This window comes from Pan troglodytes, chromosome 3 (assembly GCF_028858775.2).
Source record: "Pan troglodytes isolate AG18354 chromosome 3, NHGRI_mPanTro3-v2.0_pri, whole genome shotgun sequence".
NCBI classification, from domain to species: domain Eukaryota; kingdom Metazoa; phylum Chordata; class Mammalia; order Primates; family Hominidae; genus Pan; species Pan troglodytes.
Window position 1 is genome coordinate 148,066,507 of NC_072401.2, and position 27,862 is coordinate 148,094,368.

Genomic DNA, 27,862 nt, shown 5'->3' on the forward strand with positions numbered 1-27,862 from the left:
GAAAGTTTTCTGCATATATTGGAACTCTAGATAAGCAAAGTGATTTGAATACTCAAGAGAAAAGGATAAATAAGATGGAAGTAAAATGCCAATTCCACAGGATATCTTGGATCTAATTTCTTTCTTGATGAGATCTATTGACTGACTGTGCACTAAGCCATTATTAACTAGGATACAAGCTGTTCTTCAATCTCTGCTATGTAAAATATCTTTTCATTATTACATAAAAATTGCCATCAAACTAGAGAATACTTTGGGAGAGTTCATGGCTTTTATGGCAACCCACAGCAAGTGATGCTGTCTTGACAAAATATAAAATTACCTCCAACCCTGAGCTGAAACTATAGGAGAGCAGCAAACAAGCCCTGTAGTATTGTTTTAGATGAAGCACAGTGATAGCTCTGCACTTCCTTCAGGCCTCCTCTTTCTTCCTGAACGAACTCCAGGGAATGGCATCATGTCAGGCTTTCCAGATGGATTATGTGAAGCCATAGCTCAATGTCATTTTCAATAGGAAGCCTCATAATTAAAGGTCAAATAGTCACTTCATCTGCAATCAATCAATAGAAAAAGTACTAATACGAAGAACTAATCGATCAATGGCAAATGCACTAATAAAAGCAATGAATCAAATTCAGCATGTGTGTAGATGCAAGTACAAGGAAGAGATCGAGATAGGGCAAAAGCAAGAACAATAAAATAAATCGAAGGTGTATATAAGAGAATACTCAGAAAGCTTCTCAAGCAAGAGTTTTCATGTTTGGTTTATTAGTTACATGGTTGCCTCTTGGCCTGCAATGATTTATTCTTAAATACAAATACTAGATATAGTAATGAATGGTATTTTATATTTCACTTAATGTATTCTATGTGAGATGTTAAAGATGTGTATACACATATATACACACATATATATAAAATCAGAAGAAATACTATGATAGTGACTGCAAAGGGAAAGATGCATTTTTAAAGTGCCAAATAGTTATATTATAATCTGTTATATTTCATCTTTGTGTCAGCAGTGAGAGAAAATATAACTCTAACTGATATTACCTAAAATTTCCCCTTGCTTTCTGGACTATGAAGTCCTCATACTCCTTGTGATGTTCTTGCATTTCCATGCAGGGATGTTGATATTTTGGAGGCTGTGTGTGTATGGGATCAAGCAGTATGTGAGAAATCTCTATACCTTCCACTCAATTTTGCTGTGAGCCTTAAACTGCTTTAAAAAAATAAAGTTTATTAAAAATAAAAACAAACAAAAAAGAATTTCCATTAGGACTATTATCAGCCTATATCTCAGGTCACTGTCATGGCCTATCCTCTGTACCAGAGATGTCAGGTCACCAGTAGATCCATGCATTGGATCTTGTGAAAATGGATATAGTAAATTTATAGTGCTTAACAAGAACATTCTAGCATTAGCATCTAAACATCCCTTGCTGTATGGGGGAAATAGCGGTGATCTGTCTGAGATAAGGGAAGCAGCAAAGAGGGCATTTTCATAAATACTATCTAAGAGACTATAAGACAGAAGCCAAATATGATCAAGGGATGACAGAATATTGGAGCTGGAAGTAAAATTACCTAATTTTAGAACCAAGGAAACTGAGGCCCAGGAAAGTATCAGTGGAAGAGCCAGGATGAGTATTTAGATCTTATAATTCCAAGACAGCCTATATCTATCATGTTATGAAAGTAGCTAAGGATTACATAGATATTATACTAGTACAGCATCATATTGGAGGATCTATTTCATGGTAGAACACTGCAAAAGCAAACAGAAATCCAATTTAACCCAACCCTTTTTAGCAAAACAACTACTGCATAGCACCTATCTGTTTGCCTGAAAATTAGCTTTTGGAGAGTACAAAGGACAGAAAATATGACTTTAGGATTAAGAAAAATAAAAAGACAAAAAACCCTGAATGGGTAGATATTCTGCTTATAGAAAAGCACACTGTTCACACTGCTGTGTGCTTCTTGAGTATGCGTTTTGCTCTTTGTTCAGCACAACCAGCTCTAGCACAGAACAGAGAAACAGAGAAAACTCTTTCTGGTTTTCCTGACAAAAGCAAGTCCTTAAAAGTATCCCAGAACTTGAAGTAAAATAAAAAAAAAAAAAAGAAAAAAAAGAAAAATAAGAACAATCTTCAAAATAGAAAAAAAAAAAGTGGGTCAGGTTTGCAAGCCTGTTGCAGAAATGTGGGAATGTATTTGGTGCAGCCATGGTTCGGCCTATGCTCTAAGGATACAGGCTCATTCGATCCCTGCACTCTGTGTATCTGAAGAGTCTGGCAGCATCTGCCTCTGGACTCACTAACTTTATAAAAGTCCCTCTGGTTTTAGAAGACCTGAGACACCAGGCAGTACATGACAATAACACACATGGGAAAGAAGTGTAAGATTATTTCCTTGAGGTCAACAACTAAAATACACTTGCTACATGAAAATCTACAAGACAGGGGTTAGGAGACTCGAACCTTGGGAGTGGTAACATAGTTGTAACTAACATAGTTATTAGTAATCAATAAGAATAGCTACAGCTTATAGAGTACTCACCAAGTGCCAGGCAGCACAGCAAGCTATTAGATGGGCTCTCTCATGTAGTCCACATCAATCTACTTACAGTATGATTATTGCACACATCTTGTCATTTATTGACTACCTATTATCTACCAAGTGCTGTGCCAGGTACTTAACAAATTTAAACTTTAATCTTTATAACAACCTTACAAAATGAGTGTTATTCTGCCCCTTCTACAGATGAAAAGGTTAAGGTTCAGGGAAGTTAATTGATTTGTCTAAGGTCACAAAATTAGGATTGGAATATGGTTTCTAAGACTGTTTCAACTTCAATTTAATGATGATTATAGCTACACAGATACAAAAATAGAGCAGTGCATAGACTATATATATATAATTCAAATAAGCTGAAGCTCTCAGTAACAACTGCTCCTAAGGGTTTGTCCAATTTCTAAATCATTTTCCAAACTTGGTAAGACTGACAGTAGACTATCAGACAAATATGTTTGGGATTAATAAAAACATTATGAAATGTCTTCATTTTCTAGTTCACAGACTGAATTTCCTTAACATAAGCAGACTAAGAACATTGTAATGATTCTTCATTCTCTTAAGTGACTCATGTGCCAAAATGTAGAGAAATTGTTAATATGAGTTTTTGCCATAACATGCCCACCACCCCAAGGAGTTTGTGACTGATGTATATTTCAATAAAGCTTCTGATTACTTAATGACTTTTAATGACTAAAAACATAGATTCTGGATGTGTAACAGGTTATTGAGATAATGCCACTAATTGGATAAAGCTAAGTAGAAAATAGCACTTTTCTTCTTAATCCATTTTTGTCCATTAAATAAATACTTATTTCACTTTTAGTGCTAATCTGATTGAGTTAATGATAACTATATTGTTTCTTTATAGAAATAACATTCAGAAATAAGCATCAAACTAATGTCAATATCAAATTAGAGTAATAACATTATTCCCACCTTGCTCTGAGCTGCTGGAAAATAAGTTAATCTTTTCCAGGGACAACTCTAGGGCCTGCCAAAGCAATGTTTTTGCCAATTCCCTATTTGGAAGTAGTTTCCACAGCATCTCCACCCCTGCTCTAATGTTAACATTCTACACTGGTAATCTTGTATGAGAATTGAAAATATGATTATAAATTAAGCTAAGTTTTACAGTGTTAATTTTGGCCCACAGAGATTTGTTCAATCAAATAACAGAATTTCAAAGCAATGACCCACCCTCACTTTGCTACTGTTCCTTATCTAATAGTGTGGACAACACCCCATTCCATTTAATTTGAAGAGTTCTTTGAATTTCAAAATCATAAGATGTAACTATATGAGGGTAATAGGTGGTTTTTAACTCTGTGAATCACTTACCCAATGTAAGGGATTTGTGTGTAGAACAGAAAATGATAGCCACTGTGTCTGCTGGTGTGAAACCCGAATTATTCCTAGGGGCAAAAAAAGATTTTGACAAATACTTTTATAAAAAGCCAATTTAACACATTCAAAATCAAATGTAGTACCTACCTTTATGTTAACATCCCTTTGATCAATCCTGGTGACAGTAGTAATTCTACACCCAAATGTACAGAAGTGTCTGGATTTCTTTTTAGAGAACTACTTCTGAGTCATTTATCCATGAAAAGGAGAACAGTTGTAAAAATGTGTGGTGGAGGTCGCCTAAGATCACGTATATAATCAGCCCCTGGAGCAGGACTGATTATAAAAATAATGCAACAAGGAACTCTAAGTCTCTAGGTTACCACTTGAAATTTACCCAGTGGCTTGAAAGGATAAATATATCTCTAAAAATGCTCTTTTCAAGGAGCAATACATCCTTTTGGTAGCAAACACACACTTAAGAATACAGGGTATGAAAAAAGATTTAACATCATATATTTTAGTAAAAACAAATTATCATTTTTTGAGCAGTATCACGTATAGGCACTTCTCTAATGTCTTTACATGTAAAAGCAACAACCCCAAAAGGCAAGTGATGTAATGTTCCTACTTACAGATGAGAAAACTGAGGCACACAGAAGTGTATAACGTACTCAGGGCCCATGGTAGTAAGTGACAGAGCCAGGATTCAAACAGAGTCTAGTTCCTAGGCCTGTGTTCTTAATTACTATATTCTACTATTGTTATATACTATGTTAAACATTAAAAAAAACCTCACTGAGTCAAAACTAATTAAATGTTGTGGGGAGTCAGTACTGGGAATTGGATGTCATAATCAGATTTCCTGTTTTAGATAATAAGGGTTTAGAAAGCCAAAAAAGTTAAAAATGTCATTGTTATGATTGTGCCCTTATATTTTAGAAACTATTATTTCCTGTGGAGTCAGGATATCAGGATTTGACTATATACAGTCTATTCATTCCCTGCTCTGAACTCTGACAGAAGAGTTAGCAAATGGAAAAATGTTCTAGAAACTGACTCCATGTATACAGTTGCAGATATAACAATGTACCTGATTTTTAAGGCTCCCTAATGAAAGAGACCCAATCATTTCTCTTAGTAATCTCATACCCATGCACGACTTTTGCTGGGAGAAAACTCTTCCGTAAATAGATCCCACATCCTGTTTTTCTTGTTGTATACCCACAGGAGGAGAGAAGAGTCCCCTCAACTCCCCCCCCGGGTTCCCCCATCACCCCACCCTGCTTCCTCATCCCCTGTGCCTGTGTCAAGAGAATATTTAAAATGGCCTTTGGTCTCTCTTCTGAAAAGGCATGCATGTTTCTGCTTCCTAACCAGTCGTACTTCTAAGCTGATTCTTGATAACTTTCAAACTGAATTTTTGGTGTCTCACTTCAGTTGAGGATTCCCCATGGATGCATATCATATACTCTTATTGAGTATAATAAGACTGGCTTAATTGTTTCTACATTTTATTCTCATATTGATATTGTAATACCATTCTTGTTTTTTAAACATTGCATTACATGGCTTTCATATTTCTTCATCCCTTTATTCCTCACAGTAGGCCTAATGGGGAAGGAGTTCCATAAGGTTCCGTAAATGCAAGAGCTGAGAGATGAAAGCACTACAGACATACATGAGAAAGAGGAGAGGAGAGAGAAATAGAGTGCTTTCAGCTGAAAGAGAAGGATCACCTCTAGCTTGGCAGGGAAAGTAGGAGATGATGATAGAGCACAAATAACCTTCTGGGAAAAAATAACAATTGAGCTGAGCCTTAAAGAATAGATTTAGATATGTGCAGATGTGTGTTTTAGATAGGGGACAGTGAGACTGCAGTACGGGAGTGTAGGGGGCAGTTGGCAAAGAACAGATTCTTCAGGCTGACTTGTGTGCAGGGACACTGGCTTATGATCAGGAGTATGGAGTTGATATGATGGGATAAGGGGAACTGCTGAAGGACTTGGGACAGTAGAATGACATAAGTAGATCCATTCTTAAGGAGAAGTGATCACACAGCATGGTGTAAGACTGAAGATGGTGAGGCTGGGCAGGAAGCAGGGAGCTCTAAGGGCCTAAAGAATCAGAGTGAAAACAGGAGATGGTGGAAAGAGACATGGAGATAGGATGAAAATAATTTCTGTTAACTTCTGTGCAATAGTACCTCCCAACAGCTCAAGAGTGCAGGCTTTTGGAGCAAACACACCTGATTTTAATTCCAGGCCATCCTTTTTCTCATACGTAGAATGAGTATAAGACCTTCTGACTCTTAGGATCAATTGTGGGGATAAATGCCAGTGCTTGTTAAGAATGTGGCACAATGTAAATGTCGAACACAAGCTAGGGGATATTGATATTATTATTATTGCTTTGAGAGAGAAGGAAGAATCAAAGAGAAATTAGAAATTTTGAGTATATGGAACCAAGAGGAGCATTAAGGAAACAGAGGAAGGAGGCCAAGGAGTTGATGCTGATGTATGCTGGATTTGTAGTGGTGAGAAGGACTGAGTTTGTAGTGGTAAAAAGGACTGTGTTTGGAGTGGTGAGAAGGACTGAACTTGGAGAGGTGAGAAAGACTGAACTTGGAGTGGTGAGAAGGACTGAGTTTGGAGTGGTGAGAAGGACTGTGTTTGGAGGGGTGAGAAGGACTGTGTTTGGAGTGGTGAGGACTGTGTTTGGAGTGGTGAGGACTGTGTTTGGAGTGGTGAGAAGGACTGTGTTTGGAGGGGTGAGAAAGACTGTGTTTGGAGTGGTGAGAAGGACTGTGTTTGGAGTGGTGAGAAGGACTGTGTTTGGAGGGGTGAGAAGGACTGTGTTTGGAGTGGTGAGGACTGTGTTTGGAGTGGTGAGAAGGACTGAGTTTGGAGCGGTGAGAAGGACTGTTTGGAGTGGTAAGAAGGACTGTGTTTGGAGTGGTGAGGGCTTGTGTTTGGAGTGGTGAGAAGGACCATGTTTGTAGTGGTGAGAAGGATCGTGTTTGTAGTGGTGAGAAGGAGTGTTTGGAGTGATGAGAAGGACTGTGTTTGGAGTGGTGAGAAGGACTGTGTTTGGAGTGGTGAGAAGGACTGCGTTTGGAGTGGTGAGAAGGACTGAACTTGGAGAGTTGAGAAAGACTGAGTTTGGAGTGGTGAGAAGGACTGTGTTTGGAGTGGTAAGAAGGACTGTGTTTGGAGTGGTGAGAAGGACTGAGTTTAGAGTGGTGAGAGGGACTGAGTTTGGAGTGGTGAGAAGGACTGTGTTTGGAGTGGTGAGAAGGACTGTGGTTGGAGTGGTGAGAAGGACTGAGTTTGGAGTGGTGAGAAGGACCGAGTTTGGAGTGGTGAGAAGGACCGAGTTTGGAGTGGTGAGAAGGACCGAGTTTGGAGTGGTGAGAAGGACCGTGTCTGGAGTGGTGAGAAGGACTGTGTCTAGAGTGGTGAGAAGGACTGTGTCTAGAGTGGTGAGAAGGACTGTGTTTTGAGTGGTGAGAAGGACTGTGTTTTGAGTGGTGAGAAGGACTGTGTTTTGAGTGGTGAGAAGGACTGTGTCTGGAGTGGTGAGAAGGACTGTGTCTGAAGTGGTGAGAAGGACTGAGTTTGGAGTGGTGAGAAGGACCGTGTTTGGAGTGGTGAGGACTGTGTTTTCAAGAAATCTGGCAAAGGGAAGAAAAAGGTCACAGGATATTTGACTATGATTATAAAGAGAAAGTGAAGACATGGCAGAGAGAAATATCTGATGAACATAGGTCCCAAAGAGGCCTGAGAAGCCAAGAATAAAGAAGTTATCTGGAGCAGGGCATTTCCTAACATATCTGAGCTGGAAGCAAAAGTGAACAAAGGGAGTGAAAAATATGGAGATTTTTCAGGTAGAGAACGGGCAAGCAGAGGCAAGTTATGTCAGAGATTTTAACTTTCTTTGTAAAGTGTGAGCCAACTTTAAGTTAATTCCAAGGCCTGGGAATCAAAGACATTAGAAAAGTTTGAAATTGGCAGATTGGAGAATATGAATTACAGTCAATTAACAATGAATAAAAAAACTTCCATGCAGGAGTGAGTGCCCTCCAGTGATTGTAGAACATGTAATGTGATCAGCTGTCCTAGGTAGGGGATGTTGTCCAGCAACGTTTGTGGTGTTAGGAGCACTTCAAAAACTTTGTCTTTTGTGGCCCTTGTTTATATCAGCCATGGCTGCATCTGGGTTTATGCATTTGCTTTTCTTCCTAGAGTCTTGCACTACACTTTTCCTTTAGTAAACTGTGTTCGGCTTGATATCTTGTTCTTTTCAAGGTTACAGCACATTTCCAGTGTGTCACAGTCTCTCTGGTCAAGGAGGCTCTGAATTAATCTGGCGCTGGCTGCTGCTCACTAGAGCAGCATTCACAATGTGGCTAAAGAGGATATTTGCAAGATACGCTTACTTGTCCTCTGTTTCAGGTAAGGAGGCTAAAGCTAGGGCCACACTGGGAGATTTCTGGCTCATTGCTCTCAGTAACACTGCTCTACAGTCTTATTGACAAAAAGTCCATGAGTGGGAAGGAGGATTAGAACCTTAAGGCATAAAAAGGGAACATTTAAGGTTAAAAACAATGTTCCTCCTCAATAGGGTTGACTTGTACTCTAGCTATGTAGGACTGGAGCGCTGTACATTGGGGAAAGCTGATAGAGCAGATGCTCACTTAACCCTCTCTTCAGGAGGGTGGTAAATTACCACAGCATAAGCATTATTGAGCATTTTTCTAAGCACGTTGCAGCCAGTATTACTTCCTTCTCAGAAAAGCCATACAAACAGATAGTGTTATTGCTCTGCTTTTTCCAAAAACGGAACTGGAAACACAAGTAGGTTAAACAACTCCCCTAAAGTCACACAACTAGTAAGTTGGTTGCCCCAAACCTTGGTCATAAGTTTGCCCTAAACCTTGGTCATAAGTTTGCCCTTTTGAGAAAGACAATATTAAAACCAAAAACACTACAAAATGTAATGGGTGAGAGCAGCTATCTTGGTAAATAATCCACCCTTAGCCATACTCTGTCAAGGGGGACTTCATGGTACAAGATCATGACAAGACCCAGAAAAATCAAGTGTCCTGTACATCATATTTGAGTAGTAATGACTAAAATTATTCTCACTGATTAACATCTCTATTGGGTCTGCTCACATTCTTGAAAGGAATCACATTACTATTTATTTTCTAACTCTACCTTATCTCTTTTTAATATTGATTTTCTTTTTATCCTGTTTTTAGTGATTCTTTTGATCACTTTGCCTTCTCTTGAGATGTTTATTTCCTTTTCTTCCCAACTGGTCTTTTTATTCTTTCTTACAAAGCTTTCAATCAGTGTTTTCCACATAATGTTTATTTTGCCTTCCTTTGCAGTACCCACAGAGGAAAACATGTCAGGTTTTACTAGTAGAATCACAGAATGTGGAACAGAAAAGGTCCTTTGAGATACTTCTGTCTAAGCCCACTATTTTCAGAGGAGGAAACTTCCAAGTGAGGCCTCTTCTTTGTTAACCTCTGTACCTGTGTTTTGTCTCTGCTCGTTTTCAGAGAAGACCTCTTCCGTCATTAGCTGGGTGGCACTGAACAAGCTACCCAGGGTGCCAAGGCTTAGTTGCCTCCTCTGAAATGGTAAGAAAACTTACCATTAATGATCATCCCCATCTTCCTTGCCTGCTTCCCTTTCCCATTCTCCCATCCTGCTTCTCCCAGGGCTATGGTGAAAGGCAGATTGAGATATCTCACTGGAAATGTACTGATCAGAATTAAAACACATATACAAATATTTGTTTTCTTCCTTTTCCTTCATTAACAGTTTCTTTTGCCACTCTAATGACAATATAGGTTTCTGTTACTCTAGTTATCAGCCTACCAAACTTTTTAACTTTTTATATATTTTTAAAAGATTTCCAATTACTGCTTTCCTTTTCTAAGCTTTTTCAATGTGTGTGTGTGTTGTTTATTTTTTTTTAAATTTGCAGTTTCCCAAAGTTGCAGAATGGTTAGGTCATTGGATAGCTGACTCTTGGCTTGATGAATCAACTCATTTCCTAGCAACTGGGACAGAGAAAAGTAAAAAATAATGTATTACAAAGTAGCAAAGCTAATGCCCCATCTCTGATTATTAGTTTTTTTTTTTTTTTTTTTTTGAGATGGAGTCTTGCTCTGTCACCCAGGCTGGAGTGCAGTGGCGTGATCTCAGCTCACTGCAACCTCCGTCTCCCGGGTTCAAGCGATTCTCCTGCCTCAGCCTCTGGAGTAGCTGGGATTACAGGCACACGCCACCACGCTGGGCTAATTTTTGTATTTTTAGTAGAGATGGGATTTTGCCATGTTGGCCTGGCTGGTTTTGAACTCCTGACCTCGTGATCCACCCACCTTGGCCTCCCAAAGTGCTGGGATTATAGGCGTGAGCAACCGCACCCAGCCAGATTTTTTTAAAACTACAGAAATTCTTGGGCTGGGCGTGGTGGCTCACGCCTGTAATCCCAGCACTTTGGGAGGCCAAGGTGGGTGGATCACGAGGTCAGGAGATCCAGACCATCCTGGCTAACATGGTGAAACCCCATCTCTACTAAAAATACAAAAAATTAGCCAGGCGTGGTGGCGGGAGCCTGGAGTCCCAGCTACTTGGGAGGCTGAGGCAGGAGAATGGCATGAACCCAGGAGGCGGAGCTTGCAGTGAACCGAGATTGTGCCACTGCACTCCACCCTGGGCGATAGAGCAAGACTCCATCTCAAAAAAAAAAAAAAAAAAAAAAAGGTACAGAAATTCTCCAGGCAAGCCAGGAATTTGAGAACAGAGAATGAGGCTATGTGAGAGTTAATTTAGGCTTCAGACAAATTCGAAATAAATCATTAGTAGATGATTATGGCAGGGGACAGGGCGGGGAGGGGGTGCAGAGAGGGAGAAATGATCAAGCTATATGCTGTCGTTTATCAAAGAATGTGCTGGTTTGACTGTAAGTCAAGGAAGTTAAAAACCTGACAGATGCTAGTTGAGGTGAATCATGCCTATAGTCCCAGCACTTTGGGGAGTCAAGGTGGGAGAATCACTTGAGGCCAGGAGTTTAAGACCAGCCTGGGCAACATAACAAGAGCTTGTCTCTACAAAAAATTACAAGTTAGCCGGGCACGGTGGTATTTGCATGTAGTCTCAGCTAACTCAGGAGGCTGAGGTAAGAGGATCACCTGAGCCCATGAGTTTGAGTCTGTAGCAAGCTATGATGTCATCACTGCATTCCAGCCTGGGTGACAGAGCAAGCCCCTGTCTCTAAACCAAACCAAACCAAACCAAACCGAACCAAACCAAACCAAACCAAAACAAAACAAAACAAAAACCCTGACAGAACCTCAGTGAATGCAGAATAAGCAAGAAAAGAAGGATTTCAAAATTACAGATCCTTACGAAAGTCCAGTCTACTCCGTGCCGTAAATCTTAATTTCAGTTCAACTAGGTGTCACACTTCTGCCACCCATGCCTCCTTTAGCAGTCCCAGTAGTGGCTGCTCTATGTTCTATTTTTCAAGAAAATTTTTAGTCACTAACAGGATATCTGCATCCTACCTCATCCAATAGGAGGAGTGGTTCTGATGATCACTTTTGCCACAAGGACAAGCAAACAAACTGCCATTGAAAGGCAAATGTCTTTTCTAAGGTGATATAACAAGCCATTTACAAAAAGAACTTTAAAATAGCTCCTGCTTTCAGACTTACCCAATTAAGTCACATTTTCTCTGTGACTTAATGGCTCCAGGCTTTACTCTTACTTCATAAATCACAATCTCTAGCTTGGGAAAATGCTTCAAATTACATCAATCAATAAGTTTTTATTGACTGTTTACAATCAGCCTAGTGCTATACCAAGTGCTGTGAGAGCCAAGTGCCTAATGTGAGAGCCTGCACCATCCACTGCTCTGACGCTTTCTCAAGCCTTATAAACAGCATAGGCTCTTTCCCTTGTGGTCACTCATTGCTATCGCCTGGTGTTCATGGGCTTTGCAATCTGGCTCAAGCCTACCTTTCCAGTTACTATTACTATTTCTAATCTTCCTCTACTCCTATTGTCTCACCATATCTTGATTTTTGTATGTGTCCACATTTGCGTTATTACTTCTTCTCCCACCAAGAACTCCCTCTTGGCATCTCTAACTGCTGAACAATTAGCCATTCTGTATGGCTCAGGTCAAGACCCATCATTTCCATGAATCCTCGCTCTATACTATCTTGGGAAGTGCTTCCTTCTTCTTTGAACTGAATACAGGTTGGCTTACTGTACCACCCAGAGGACACTTGGGTTATCAGTGCAAGATTGAAATCACCTCTTATTTGTGGCATTCCCATGGTAACTTTCTCTAACCAGAAGTTCAAGTAATATTTGTAATGTATAATAAAGGTGGAAAAATTTGCATTTGAGGTAAGCTTTTAAGAACAGGAAGGAGGAACCAGGACATGGAGACTAATTTGGATATGGGGACTGCCTAAGCAAGGGACAGAAATGAGAAAGCATGAGGTCTTTCCAGGGAGCAGCAAAGATTTTACATCAACCTAAAGCTTAGACAGCATGAATACTAGTAGTGGTTCATGAGACTGGAAAATAGACTAGAGGACCTTGTCCCCCAAAATAAACTTCATTCTATAGGCACTGGATAACCATTGAAGATATCTGAACCAGAGAGCTATGATCAGAATTCTAGTCATTGGAAGCACTATGAAATGCATAACAAAAGTTGGGTGTAGAAATGGAATTATCAGTAAGATATCCATTGAAATAGCCTAGAGAGAAAGAGGCAACAAGAGCCTGAATTAAGGAAGTGGCTTTTGGAGCAGAAAAAATATTACAGAAGTAGGATCGGGAAATTAAAAAAAAAAATGATGTGAAGGATTCCAGCTTGAGTAACTTTGAGGATGGTGGTTCACTAAAAATAAGGAAAGAAATAAGAGAAAGAGGCAGTTTTTGGGAAAAACATGACTCCATTTTGAATATCTTGAGTCTAAGGTCTTGTTAAGACAGTCAAGTAAAGATATCTAAATGGTAAATGAAACATAGGGTTCAAACTCAGTTAAAAACATTGCAATGGATGGTTTGCACCTGAAAATCATCAGTATGAAGCTAACAGCTCAAGCCAGTAGAATGGAAGGGCCTGCCTAAGCACTCAATGTGGATAGACAAGATAAGGCCAAGGAAAGACCCTTTGTAACGTCTACAATTTGAAGGTGGCAGAAGGGAGGCAGAATGGTCAGGGAGACAGGAGAAAAACATATGTAAAAGGAGAAAAAAATATAAAAGTGTATAGTGGCATAGTAGCCAAGTAGACAGCATGATTCCTCATTTAGAAAACTAATAACAAGAGATACCAAATCACTTACCTTGTTGAAAAGATGAAAGTTAAAAGCATAAAACTCAGCTGGATAGAAAATACTGAAGAAAAAAGATTGAATCTAAATTAGCACTCTAAAAGCAGTATTTGTAGCATACTTATTGGTATACTTGTTTTATCTAAAACTTGTAGGAACTAAAAAACAAAAACAAACAAATAAACCAAACAAGCATGCCTTGCTAAATTGAAAGAATCATTTAAATTAGTGGGACTCAGTCTGTTCTTATTGATGATATCCCCAGAAACAGTCGTTGTTATTGAGGGAAAACCTAAAGCCTCTTTAAGATTTGGTTATTTAATTTGGTCAATTTAGAAAGAGCTGGTTTATACTATGAATATTTCTACAAATATCACAAATGCAGTAGCATACAATATACTTTAGAATAACAAAAGATTCTTTGATATTACAACATTAGTAACAGTTGTCTTTGGGATAACAGGATAAATAGAACAAAAGGTTGCTTTTTGAGCTTTAGCAGTTTCCTGCATTTTATGGTCTGCTGCTTCTCAAAATGAAATGATATTATTTTGGGTAAATTTTATTAGAAAATATGATGTAAATATTCATATTTTAACCAACGCAGCCAAGTTATTATACTTAGAAATAATAGTATCATATATTATAAATCCTGTTTTTAAATCACAATAAGGGGTAAGATCAGTTTAAAGCTATAATAAACTAAATTGGTGACACAGTGCTTAATCTAACATTTGCATCTGACAGGAATTAAGGCTTCTCTCACCTGACATCAACTACTATAAATCAGAAAATGGGGCAGGAGACACAAAAACAAAGGAAATTACGATATAAGTGTAAAGCCGATGTATTTTAAAAGAACAGAATAAAGTCACTGAGTAAATGTAAAATAAAATTAAGCATTCATTTCTAGTCAAATTAACACTAGACATGAATTTAGAGAACACACAGTGCTACGCGTTGCTATTGAGGACACTGAGGGATAGCCAGGCTATCCCATTTTCCAACTTACTTATGAACAGTATGAGAACAAGGCTGAATTTATCCAGGTCAATATTTGGGTTAGAGAATGTGTCACAGAATGTTGTGTAGATGATCATGAGGAGTACACTGCTGCTGATAGCACCAAAAGGAGGCTTCTTTCTCTCAAGCCAATCCTTGATGTATCTTCGGACAATCTGAAATACAGAGATCAACAGGTTGCCTCTTTTCAGAGATGTAGGGAGTTGAAATGGGCATCACAAAGTGATTCTGACAGGAGAAAGACATAAAGGAAAGAGAATAATTTGGTTGATGGCCACAGTGGATTTCAAAGCTTCCCTGCCACACTACTCTTCTTCTGGGGAATTTAACATTTGTAGTGCAACTTCCACTGGGTGTCCATAATGAGAGTATATTTTCAACTGCATTCAAATCCATCCTTAATCATGCCAAATGCTCTTTGCTAGCTGTCACTGAGACATGCCCATTAAGCCTCCCCAAAGTTTATCTCCTCTGCTGATCCTAATGGATGTGTGTAATTATCACAGTCCCCTTTGCCTCAACAGACAATTCCAAGTGCAACTTTGGGAATCTTAAAAATCTGACATCTTCAAGAATTTCAAGACGGTAGATAATCGAAAGTGATCCATGGAACATATTAATATTTAAAATGCTAGCAATGCACCAGAAGTTTTTAATTAAATTATAACTCATGCTTGAAAAGCAAAAGTGCATGTGTTGTGGGAGTTTAAATAATTCAAACTCTGAATATCTAGAGTTTTTGTGAATCCAAAGACAAATGCCATTTGCATACTTTTAGAATTCCAGAATTAACATTTAAAAATGAATAAACCTGTCCTAACTCTCCTACAAAAGGATCAGTGAAATATAAAGTTATAGAGCAATTCTGTCTTATTTTAAAATCAGGTCATCTGAATATTAGTGATAACTTCTGTTTGGACATAAAAGTGAACCACTCTACTTAAAACATTGTTTCACTTTTGAAAGAAGCTGTACAAGTCCTATCATAAGGACGATAGCTGAGACATATTAAGTTTTGAGTCACTCATTATCTTGCATAATTGAACATGAGAATTCACAACAGGCTGAATTACCATGGATCCATTAGCAATAATGAGGTCAGGGAACTTATCCTGATAAGGCTGATGGGGTTCTGTCATCATGTACTCTGTCACTAAAAAGGCTTAATTCGCAATGGAGCATATCTTTACAGATGCTCAAGAATAAAATAAACTACTCTCAATAGAATCTTTGAACAACTGGCTGTTGGATCAACTTCAACTGTTCTCAGGGACTCATGAAGTGAACTGACAGTGTATTAAAGGCAGTCTTGGCAGAAAGCTGACCAGCTGGTACCAGGTACAGGTACAAAATCCTGAAGGTTAGGTGGGGTGGGAATAAATGGAAAGTGTGTTAGATATTTTAAAAAATTGTAATTAATTTTCTTTAAAAAAGTAGATCTTGTAAGTAAAGCCGCACCTGGATTTACAAAATATTATGGGGTTTATTTTGGGAAGGTGGGGGGAGTGTAGAAGTGATCCCAAACCATAGTAATTTATCTAGCATGCATTTCTTTCTTTAAATTTAAAACACAGTGATGTACAGAAAAATAAAAGCAGTTCTGTCACACAGCATTATGTACTGACATATTAGAACACAAATTTTGGACAATAGTGCTATAGGTATCATGGGTATCTAGATGTCTCCAAGATCAGGTATGTCACTAGGGTTGGTGGGTAGCTGGTCATTGGAAGGCTACAGAGGGACTTCATTTAAAGGGTCATTTCATAATCTATTGTGTTTTGTGGTACAAAACTGGTAGCTGCCCAAATTTAATATAATTCAACTCCTTTAGGAAATAAAATAAATGGAAATTACATGAAATTATTGAAATTGTTGCTGCCCTTCAATCTTGTTTTAATACACAATGGTTAAAAACACCACAAAAGTTCTCTCTCTGCAATAGGTTATAGAATGTATGATCCCAATTCCAAAAATAAGTGTCTTCTTCTCCTACCAGCATTGCCCTCCAACAAAATAAATAAATATGAATGAGGTGCAACTTGTAAGTGAAAACCATTTTAAAAACCAAGACAAATCTGTAATAATTAATTAACTGTATAAGCAATACAGATGTCCCTTGGTATCCACAGGGGATTGATTCTAGGACCTCTGTGAATACCAAATCCACTGATGCTCAAACCCCTGATAAAAATGTGTAGTGTTTGCATATAACCTACACACACCCTCCTGTATACTTTAAATCATCTCTAGATTACTTATAATACCTAATACAACTATTCACACATGTATTATACTGTAGTAGGTTGTTACACTGTACTTTTAAAATTTTGTATTATTTTTATTGCATTATTATTTATTGTTTTTTCCCAATTTTTTAAATCTGCAGGTGGTTGAATCCACAGATGCAGAACCCACAAATACAAAGGGCAAACTGTAATTTGATTGAGTTAACATAATAATCTCTTTCTTCATTTCAAAGTACTTAGAGTCTCATAGTAGAATAGGACTCCCTCAGTATGTCAAGAAACAGGGTCTCCCAGGTCCACAATCCTTCTAGCCAAAATGTCTTTCTTCTAAACACTCCAATAAATTGATGGTGGATACCTAATCTCAATAAAGAAAAGAACTGGAAAGTTGGAAATGGACAGATGTACAAGTAAAACAGTAACCCTAGGGGAAAGCAGATTGTCTTTCACCATTTCTAGTCTTATTGTGATATTTGTCTACATTTTCTAAGTAAACCCTTTTATATCTTGCCAGGTTGCATAGAGCTTTTCCATCTTCCTCTAAAATTAAATTCACAAAGCAGCTGCTTTTGCACTATGTAGCTAGAAAGGCGTTAAAATGTTTCATAAACAAAAACTGGGTGAAATAGTGTTGACATGCCTCAAAGATATGCTTTGGATATAAACTCCAGGAAACTTTATCTTCTCTTAGTTTAGCCACTTACACTTTTGATGTAATCATTCTGTATTTGTCAAGAATTCATGTCATTTTAAAATTCTCCAAACTTCTTTGCCTTATAGAAATCTTTAATAACCTTATAGGAAACAACACTTTGCTTGAGCTAGATCAACACAACCTGATATAGATGCCTCAGAATTCTCTCTTGGGAAAAAAGAAAATCCAAGATGAGGTGGGAAAAGGCATTCTGGTGAGGTGGCCAGTTCTATCTTCCTTCAGAATCTATACTAATTAATTTGCCCTCAGACCTCAGAGAAATGTAGGTGTTCAAAATTAAGTGACAAATCCTCATTAACCTGTTTACTTTTCCCTGTGAAGAGAGAAGGAAAAAATCTTCCATAGAAGCTTTTTTATTTTGTTGTCTCACCTTCAAAACTTTGATTTTCTTTATTCTAAATTAAATAGCAGGAAAGGGTAAAGGAAAACTTAAATTTGACTCTCTGTGCTTCTAATAAATGGAGCCACATATCAATTCCTACATGACTTCCAAGTTGGAAACCTGTAAAAATGACATGTCTTAGGTGTAGAATGTCGATTCACTGAGATAGATATACAGTATAACACCCATCATCTTAGTTTTCTTAATATTTTGTTGAAGTATTTCCTTGCTTTTTATTTCTATTATGTCTTTACCCTATTCATAAATTGATTTTTGAATAAGGATATATGATAGATAATGTTTCATGTTGTCTGAATTTTAAGACTTTTCTCTTCAAAGTGGTTTCAGTTTGTTTCTTCAATTTTTATCCTCTATTGCACTAAATCCATATAGTTTCATAAAGTTTTGTTTCTTCATTAATATCCTGTTTTAATATATAGTCAGAGATATGAAATCAAATCCAATTTCTGTAACACTTTATTTTTATTAAATATTGAGTAGATTCAAAATAAAACACTTCGCAAAAAAACATAAACAATAATAATAAATGGGCACAATGAACACTTATTATCTACTTCACTCTTTGAAAATTCTTCCCCTCTATTAATTCATTTCATTCTCATGAGAAAGGTCACACATTATTATTCTGCTGAGTTTACAGTTGGAAACAGAGGCACAGAGAGTCAAGTCAACTTGCATAGAATGTTGAAAAGCTAGGGAGGTGGCTGAGTAGGACTACGACCCCTATTTCCTAAGGGAACCATGGCACAGGGGCTCAGGGTACAGACTCTGGAGCTACACTGCACCTAACTTTGAGTCCTGGCTCCAATCCTTACTTTGTGATGTTGGGCAAATTCCTTACTTTCCGTGTGCCTCATCTGTGATATAACAGTAGTTGTCTTCAGGATTAAGTAATTAAATAAATATAAAATGCTTTAGAGACCGGGCCTGTCCCTGGTACATGATCACTATTCTTATGTCCAAGTCTCAGTTTGATGATGTTTCTATCACTGTTTATCAGTACACCTCACTGTTACTTTTCTCTCAAAGCATTTTCAGGTGAAGCAATGAAAATTGTTCATATCTAATATAATGCTATAAGTGTAAAACTCTACTAGTATTAATAACACTAACTTCAACTTTAATGGAAGACTAATATGAAAGGCCCATCTCAAACTAAAACAAATCACTAATGGAAAGACCAGAGAATGCATGAATGATAATGTATAGATATGCTTTTTTATTGTTAATTTATAGGGTAAAAAGTAGGTTTTAGTGTGCTGCTTTAAAAATATTCAAGGTGATGGAAAATAAAAAGGGTAGAATTTCCGTTTCATTGTTTATTTGTATACCACTCTTAAATATAATGCACAAAATAAGTATTTGTCACAAGCACTTAGATGTATTGAAAAGGTTTGTTGGAAAAGAAGAGAAAATGCTATGACGGCCGGCACAAATTTTCTTTCTTTCTAGATTGACAGAAGGAACAATCTCCTAACCATCTATGGAAAGACTAATCTTATCTCACAGAGTCGTAACACCTTCAGGGTAGAAGATACAACACACTTTGTTCTACAAATGACGAAAGTGAGGCCTAGGAGCTGTGTGTGCAGCCAAGCAGTGAGGAAGACCAAACTACACCTCCCATCAAATCAGAGTCAGTCAATAATGATTTAAACCAAAAAGAAGTATTGTCTGGGGAAACAGAAAAATAAAATTCACTCTCAGAAATATAAATCACAAGTTGAATGACAAACTTTTATCACCAATAAAAGATTAAGAAAAATATATTCAGCTCATACTTCCTGGTCTTTTTCTTCTCCCTCTAGTTCCCATTTTCTGTTTAACCAGTAATGATAAAACCTCATTTTAAAAGATGCATATAACAATCCATACAAGCGTTTATTTTCATAATTTGGTACTCCTAGTTACAGTTGTGAAAGTAGCCTGCCATGCAGGACACCTGATTCCTCTGAACTAGCACATATGTGTACTGCTAACAGGGTCCTCAAAGATTACATTACACAGTTGAGGTGAGTCAGTAGATTAAACTAGGTAGACAAAGTCCCTGCTCTCATGATGCTTACATTCTAGTTTAAGAGAGAAATAAAAAGCAAAACAACAAATAAACAAGAGGCAAAATAATGATACATACTAAGCTGAAGTTTAAACTAAATGATATGATAGTGACTGAGTTGCTACTGGGTAGCCACTCAAGGAGAGGGTGGGGAAAGGTCTTTCTGAGGATGTGAAAGGCGGCAAGGTGTTTCATGCAGAAGGAACGGCCAGTGCAAAGGTTCTAAGGCAGGAACAAGACTGGCATGTTTGAGAAACAGAAGCAAAGTCAGTGAGACGTGAGTGCAATGGGCAAGTGGGAGAGTGTTGGGGAGGTAAAAGGGACTTGAAGATAGAGGATAAGGTAACAATCCCTTTGAAGAGTAGAAAAAGAAACACTATAAGGAAGAAGGGTAGGGTTTCTGGGAGGTGTTAGATGACACATTAAATGTGGGGTCATAAATTCAATACCAGATGAGACCAATGTGTATTGCTCTCTGAGAAGCAAAGCTCAGCTGCTCCAGTAGAAGCGGGGTTGGGCCTTTGTGAAGCAGGTAAAATGGAGAGGTGAAGAAGCTGAGAGCTCTGCCAGGGAGTGAGGTGAATGACAGGCCATGGAATCTGAGCAGCTCCATTGCACGCGTGGAGTAGGCAGAGTTGGGTTTAACCAGGGTTGGGGCTTTTTGAGCAAGTACATCAAAGGGAGAAAGAGTGAAGGAGTTGAGAATTGCCAAGGAGGGATTATAATGGTAGACTAAGGAATCAAAGCTGGGTAAGAAGGGAAGTAAAGTCATGAGGATGGTGACTGAAAGGTCAGTTAATCTGGGGTCTTGGTGAGACTGAAGAATTACTGAATAGAGTATGTGAGCTTAGTAGGTGAGGACAGGTATGGTGGCTATGAAGTGGGCTGCCTGAGATTGATCATCAAGGTCCAACAGGCCTGCTATAGCCCCATAGCACTTTTGTGTGTATTAGAAAAATCCCTTCTTTAATATACTTTGTTTCCTCCTGTCAGAACAATTTTAATAATAAATATTCAAACCTATGATGCCTATAAGGTGAGTGCACTTCTTTGAAATGCAGCATTGTTGTGTACCACACACTCTATACCACTGCAGGCAGAGATGACCTTGTGAGGCGGTGATTATAGGAGGAGGTGGTTGAGGTGGCACTGCCTGCCCTGGGCACCCCTGCCTGTGGAATGCTCCCCCTTCTCCAAGGTACTGGAGGACCTGAGGATCATGCAGCAGCACTTATATAATAACATCTACTCAGATGTGTGGCTCTATCGTTTATGTTAATGTACCTGTGGGCCAGTTACATCACAGTTCATCCAAAGACTAAAGTCAAAGGAGGTGTTAGAAATATGGCTTTTCTTTAACATAAAATTTTGAAATATTTATTTTTTCTTGAACTGGTATCCTTAAAAAAGATATACTTTTTTTTCAGGTATGTTTTTCAGGTGATGACTAGGAAAGAAGTAAGTCATTGCTATTGAGTACCTACTATATACAGACCTAAAAACATTATCCTGAACAAATTGCAACCTAGGGAAAATTACTGCTGGGGGCTCCTTGAAGATAAATTCAAAATTCTCTTCAGTGAATCTTTTTATACATCTTACACCCTACTCTTGAATATGTTATTAAGTATACCTATAAATAGTAACCTATGGAGACCACCACTTAGGATGAAATAACAGATTAAGTACATGCATATGTACTGAGAGTTACTATAAGCAAGGAGGTGGGAAAATTAAGAAGATATAGTCTCTGCTTTTAGGAAGTTCATCAATAAATTATATTATTTCCTGATAAATTTATGAATCAAGTACGATGGGAGACGTGGAATTTAATCGAGGCCAGTCTAGGTCAGAGCAGGCAGGCGTCACATTAGAGGGCACCTCTGTAACAAGTCTTCAACAATGAGTAGGAGTTTGCTGGCAATACAGTCAAAGGCATAGAGCAGTGAAAGGCCATGGTCAGGTGAAGGATGATGAGTATGCAGCATGGGAAAATCAGAGCCCTAAGGAGAGGAGTGGTGGGAGGTGGCACTGGAGAAGCAGGTTGGGCCAGACTGTGAAGGGCTTTGGGGCCATGCAAGGAATTGGCAACAGGGAGGCACGAGCAAGTTTTTAAGGAGAGGAATAATATGAATTGATTTGTGTTTTAGGACTACTCTGGAGGCAGTAAAGACATTAGATGGGAATTGGAAGAGACTCACAGCAGAGAGACAGGTTTAGGAGGTGCAGTAATTTAGACAAGAGATGATGAAGGTGTGTCATCCTCTCCAGCAGTGTGACTGGGGCTGCAGGGGCCAGGTGTGAAAGATTTCTGAGGCAGAAACAGTAGGATGAAGTGACTGCCTGGATGTAAAGGAGTATGGCTGTAAGGAGAAGGAGGAGGCAAGGCTAATTGGTGGTTTCTAGATGTGGAGACAGGGTGGTGACTGTTAATTCCGAAGACCAGAATACAAGAGGAGGGGCAGGTAGATGCAAGCATATAGGTTTCTCCTCGAAAAGAGCCATCAAAGAACTGTGGTATCTAGAACACTTAAGAAAAAAAAAAGCTACCTATACTACCTTTTGACTACCATTATTACTTTATAATTTACTGAATACTTTACTGTTTACTACCGAGTACATGAAGAATGAACCATCTAACAATTCATTATTCCCTCGGGATAAATGTTTTTAAATTACATACATTATATAACCCTATACATACAAAATTAAGTAACCTACATGCAGATTTTTTGTCTGTATGTTTTAAGCCAAGCATTTATTATTAATAGGGAAATTTCCAAGATCTACTATGAGAAGAATGCATGAGCCTTAAATTATTAGATGGAATTATTTTCAGAACAAAGAAAATAAGTATGAATTTAAACTAATATAATCCACAGCTTAAACTGTGTGGAGATGAGAAGTACAGGCAGATTCAGTTATGCCTCTATACAACAAAGCATATCCCTTACGGATCACAGAACTCTGGCTCATTCATTCTTTCACTCACTCTTTCAGCACATATTTATTGGGTACCTATGGTCTGGGAATGTAATGATAAACAAAACGAATATGGTTCCAGTACTCAAGAAGCTGACAGTCGAATGGCAGAGACAAATTGTTAACAAGCAAACTAAACATAAGTATATTTTGTGAGAAAGGTCAAGAAAGAAATCAAACAAGGTGTTGCAATGAAGAATAACCAGGGAAATATATAACAGCTATATGGTTCAAAGAAGGCTTCATTAAAGAGTCAAATGAGAAACAAGTTGAGGTGGGAGGGTAGGCAGAAAGACACTCTAAACAGAAAGAATGAGCAGGAAATGAGAAAACCAGGGAGGTTGGAAGTGGGAAATGTGGCAGAGGTCAGAGAGGTAGGTAGGGGTGTAACATTTATTCAGAATCTCTGTTATGTGATCAGCACTGTGGGAGAAGTATTTTTTAAGTATCATTTTATATTTAATTAAATGCTATTTTTAAAGTGCTTTTAAATCCCTCATTTTATGCTAAATTTAGTCCCTTTTCTAAGTACAAAATTAAAAAAAATTAGTACATGTGTTGTAGATGCTGTGGAGCACCACCCAGATCCCTCTCTTCAGGAATGAAGTGCTTATACCCACAGCTGCAGGGAGTGTTGGGTGAGTAAAATATGTCAGCGGAGTTCCTCTTTGGGACTTGCCCTCAGCCTAAGAGAGCAGACTCACCCAAGGTCACAGCCCTCATGGAGGGTAGGAGGGAAGCCAGTATCTAATGACTGGTCAGTTTAAGAGTATAAAGACCAGGTGCTCTTGCCTTAAGGCAGGACAACTCTGAGGGGTCATTCCAGCTCCAGAGTTCCCCATGGGATCTACTGAGACCTTTGCTGGGACTGCATCATCTCCACCCTACTTTATTCACTCTATTGCTCTCAAGGGTACTCCCTAGTAAACTTCCTGCATAAAAACCTCTGTCTTTGAGTCTGTTGCCCAGAGAACCTGACCTAAGACAGCATGTAAATATTACACATCTATGCATACATTTCTTCTTCTTCTTTTTTTTTTTTTGGGGGGGGGACAGTCTTGCTCTGTCACCCAGGCTGGAGTGCAGTGGCAGAATCTTGACTCACTGCAACCTCCGCCTCCCAGGTTCAAGTGATTCTCCTGCATCAACCTCCTGAGTAGCTGGGACCACAGGCACCCACCACCACACCCAGCTAATTTTTTTGTATTTTTAATAGAAACAGGGTTTCATCACATTGCCCAGGCTGGTCACGAACTCCTGACCTCAGGTGATCCGCCCATCTCAGCCTTGCAAAGTGCTGGGATTATAGGCGTGAGCCACCGAGCCCAGCCTATGCATACATTTTTTATATTCAATATTTCAAAGACTTGTTTCCTGTTTAGTATTTGCAGGGAATTTGGTAATAATGATTATGATGATAGAAGCTACAGAGCACTTACCTGTGTTAGGTTCTATGACAAGAACTTTACAGGCATGCATATTTCAGTTAATCTTTACAACAACCCTTTACGATAGATATTATTGTCATAATATTTAATAAATTATGAACCTAGAGCTAGGGAGATTAAATAACTTGCCCATAGTAACACTGCAAATAAAAGGCAGAAATAAGTCTAGAATCTAGTTGCTCTTAATGTACTGTTTTTCTAAGACTTGTTCACTTTAGTTGTGCATTAAATTCTATACTCCAATACTGTGGCATCCTATGATTTCATAGAAAACAAAAAACAATCCACTTGTTTTAAAATTTGTATGCTTATATGCTTACTACTAACTTGCTATAAGAAGTTAAAATAGAATTCCTATCAGTCCAATTGAATAAGAATGACAAAGTAAACCCTAAATATTCTAAGATAAACTTTAAGAGATAATAGGATTAAATTGTTTATCAATTACATGGTCACAAACATAACTGCTGTTGGAGGAGTCTATAAAGACGCCAACCAAAGACAGATGCTTGTTCCCAACAATGGTCATAAACATGGAGACCTTATCAAAAGTTGCAGAATAAGGTAAAGACTTGCTAGATGTTTTCAAGGTAGCTACACAGCTACAAAGAGGAGATAATAAATTAAACAAAAATCAAGACTCTGTGTAGAAGTCCCTATATATATAGCTACCAGGGATGCCTATATACAGCTAACTGCAAAGCAGATTAGTATTAATTTAAAAAATAAAAAAGATGAGAATACTGTGATTGATGAAACTTTTGTTTTTAGTCTCATATTTTCATTTATCTCCTCCCTCTGAATATCCTTTCTCTCAACTGCTCTGACATTATGTAAGATTTCACAATTTGATCCATAAAGAAAAGATCAGATAGAATTGGAGGCCTTACCTGTCCAATGATGAGAGGAACCACAACAGTCATAAAAAGCTGAGAAAAAATAGATGTGAAAGGCACAGAAGAAGATGAACCAAGCTGTAAAACAAGAAAATAGGAGTTAGAATTACTTCAAATCAGTTATCAAGCATTAGTGTTTATAAATAATGCAATAAATAGATTTTCTCAGGTGCACCAAAAATTTAGTAGCTATATACAAAGAATAAGTGAAGTTACCTCTAATTTTCTAAATTCAACACAAAAAACTGTTAAGTATTTTAAAATATAATTTTTATTGAGAGACTAAGATTGAGAAAAATATTGATTTGCAATCAACCTAAATTGCTTATTATTTTAGTAAAGTCATTCTGTTTTCATACAGTCTATAATCATATGGCATGATATTTCATCAACAATTATAGTTTATGTGATTTTTATTTCACCTGTCTGTAGATATCTAAAATAAATGTCTCATTCCTTTATCAAGATAACATTTTTATTTATGTAAATGAAATACTTTCTAAATTTCTGACTCCTTCAAAACAAATATAATGAATCTCAGATCCCGTAGAATTTTTTCTTACACAATGTCTAGCAAATGGGAAATCCTGAAACATAACTTATTTTTCAACTTAAAATTTCAATATAGCTCCCCTAAATTTGTATGCTTTAACACTGTTCATAATTCCTATTTTTCTTCTTCCTCATTTTTTGATTCTTTCTTCGCCAACAATTACAATCTCAGTTTCATTAAGATGCTATTCCCTGCAGCACAAGAGTGCTTATCTACACACACAGTAACACACTCATGTTAGCCTCCATCACTAAGAATTGCTAAGTCTTCCTATGAACTTTTTAGTGTTGGTCAAAACCTTCTCCTGTTTTTCAAACTTCTCTGGACAAACAATAGATGTTTTTCTCTTTCACAGGTTCATTTTGCAACCAGATCTACCAAACCATCGATAATTGGCCCTTGGAACTTACTTTTTGCCTTTCCCCTGCAGACCAAACCTCAGTTTTCATATCTACCTAAGTTTAGTTACACTTGGAAATATCTTTTGGAAAATAATTTTTGTGAAAGGACATGGAGGTAATGATGATTGAGGGTATAGAATGTCAAACAAAACAGATCAAACATTTAGCTACATGAAGTCAATAGCTCTGAATGAAGTGGTGCGGGAACAGTGTTTTCACTGATTTCTGCATGAATGGTTTACAAAAATCTCCTCTCCACTCTGACACATTGTATAAAATTCTATCCCCCAGCTCCAGCCCCAATCTGCATACACTCAAATGCCAAGAATATATATCTGGCCCATCATTGGCCCTGTGTTCATTGAAAACCAGCTTCAACACTGACCACTGGCTGTCTATTTAACCCATAAAAATTGGTGGTCTCTAGCCCTTTTTCTCCACAACCAATATAAACTAAAATGAAGAGAGACAAACAGAAAAAGTGAAACTGGAAAAGAACAAACAGGATTCCTGGTGTGTTACATGTCACATGGCTGTTAGATGTTTCTTTTTATGCAAAACCAAAATATTAAAAGCTAATAATTAAGCTCTATTTTAAAGCAACTATGTCTCTGAAGCACAAGGTGCTTAACAAATACATTCTCTCCACAAATATTAACCCTAAGGATATTCCTGGGGCAAGGACTGAAATAAAGAAAAAAATATATTTTACTGAGAAATGAGGCACTGGATGAATAGAAAAATACACTTTAAAGAACAAAGTTTTCAAGTTCAAGAAGGTCTAGCTCAATGCTCTATTCATAAGGTTTACAGAACTTGGAGAGAAGTAGCAAAATTAAGCTATAATCTTCATGTAAAAGGTGACATTTCCTGCCTGAAATCACTTCAGTGATCTCACATATCCCTGGCTCCTCTTTCTATCTCAACTTTATTATTAGGTTTTTAATTTTTTTATATGAATAACCATTTCAAAGGTATATTCTCTCTTTTAGCACACCAAAATAAAGAAAAATCCATTTCAACTTGGGTTTTAAAAAGTATTATATATTTACAATGTCTCCATCCTTCGCAAACCAGACCATTGGCATATTCAATGTTTGGAAACCGCGTGTTCTTAGAAGACAGTAGAACAAGGCTATGTGTTGAGGAGGTTGTCCATGATCTCTATGGTCCCTTTTTCCTCTAAAATGCTGTGATCTCTGATCCACTTGACTGGAAACACAGGTTAGAGCAGCCTTCCTCAGAGGCTCTGTCAGATCAGAGATCAGAGCAAGCTACTCAGGGATGTAATTAACTGGGTACATGAGGACAGACGAGGTATGGCAGGGATGCTGGGGACGAAATCCCCCAGGATGGCTCCCTTAGAAGTGGCTCTGAAAGGAAGGAAACCTCAGTACTGGAGTCTAATTTGGCATAAGTCCTTTCTTTTGAATTGGCCAACAGACCTGTCACTGTGGTCAGTATGAAGATGCAGAGGACCCCTGGGGAAGTTTCTGATGCTATGAAGTATGCCCTGGCATCCAGAAGACAGAACAGCAAGCATCTGGCACAGCGCAGCCTGTGAGGACAGGACTAGAGACACACAAAACCCAATCACTCTGCATGCAGAGGTGATTTTAACTAAAGCAGAAGAAAATAAGCTGCTTGGGATATTTGGTTCTTCATATTTTAATGAGGAACCTGTTGTGGTTTCTATTGTAAAGATCAGTGTGTTTATGAGAAGCAGCAATAATTTGCAGGTGAAGTTCCCAGGTTCAGAAGGTTGTATCAAGCAAGTGCCCTGGACTTCACTGAGCCACCCTGGCAGATTTAGAAGTAATATGTCTCATACTGCCA

At 38.0% G+C, this 27,862-nt stretch overlaps 1 protein-coding gene across 12 annotated transcripts in view; it reads right to left on the reverse strand.

The window, feature by feature from the left end:
• SLC10A7 (solute carrier family 10 member 7) overlaps positions 1 to 27,862 on the reverse strand; it is a 262,461-nt gene that overhangs the window by 25,356 nt on the left and 209,243 nt on the right. For 5 of the 12 annotated variants that reach the window (XR_010156721.1, XM_016952338.4, XM_024356321.3 and 2 more), the window contains 4 exons: positions 25,067 to 25,150; positions 14,313 to 14,478; positions 13,313 to 13,364; positions 3,919 to 3,992 (listed from right to left, as the gene is read on the reverse strand). Coding sequence is in view for 7 of the 12 variants with exons in the window: in XM_016952338.4 (XP_016807827.1) it covers positions 3,919 to 3,992; positions 13,313 to 13,364; positions 14,313 to 14,478; positions 25,067 to 25,150 (376 nt within the window). In the remaining 5 variants the exon portion in view is untranslated. Of the gene's footprint in view, positions 1 to 3,918; positions 3,993 to 13,312; positions 13,365 to 14,312; positions 14,479 to 25,066; positions 25,151 to 27,862 lie in introns of those variants that run through there. The other 7 variants (XR_010156719.1, XR_010156717.1, XR_010156718.1 and 4 more) reach the window with 3 other exon arrangements.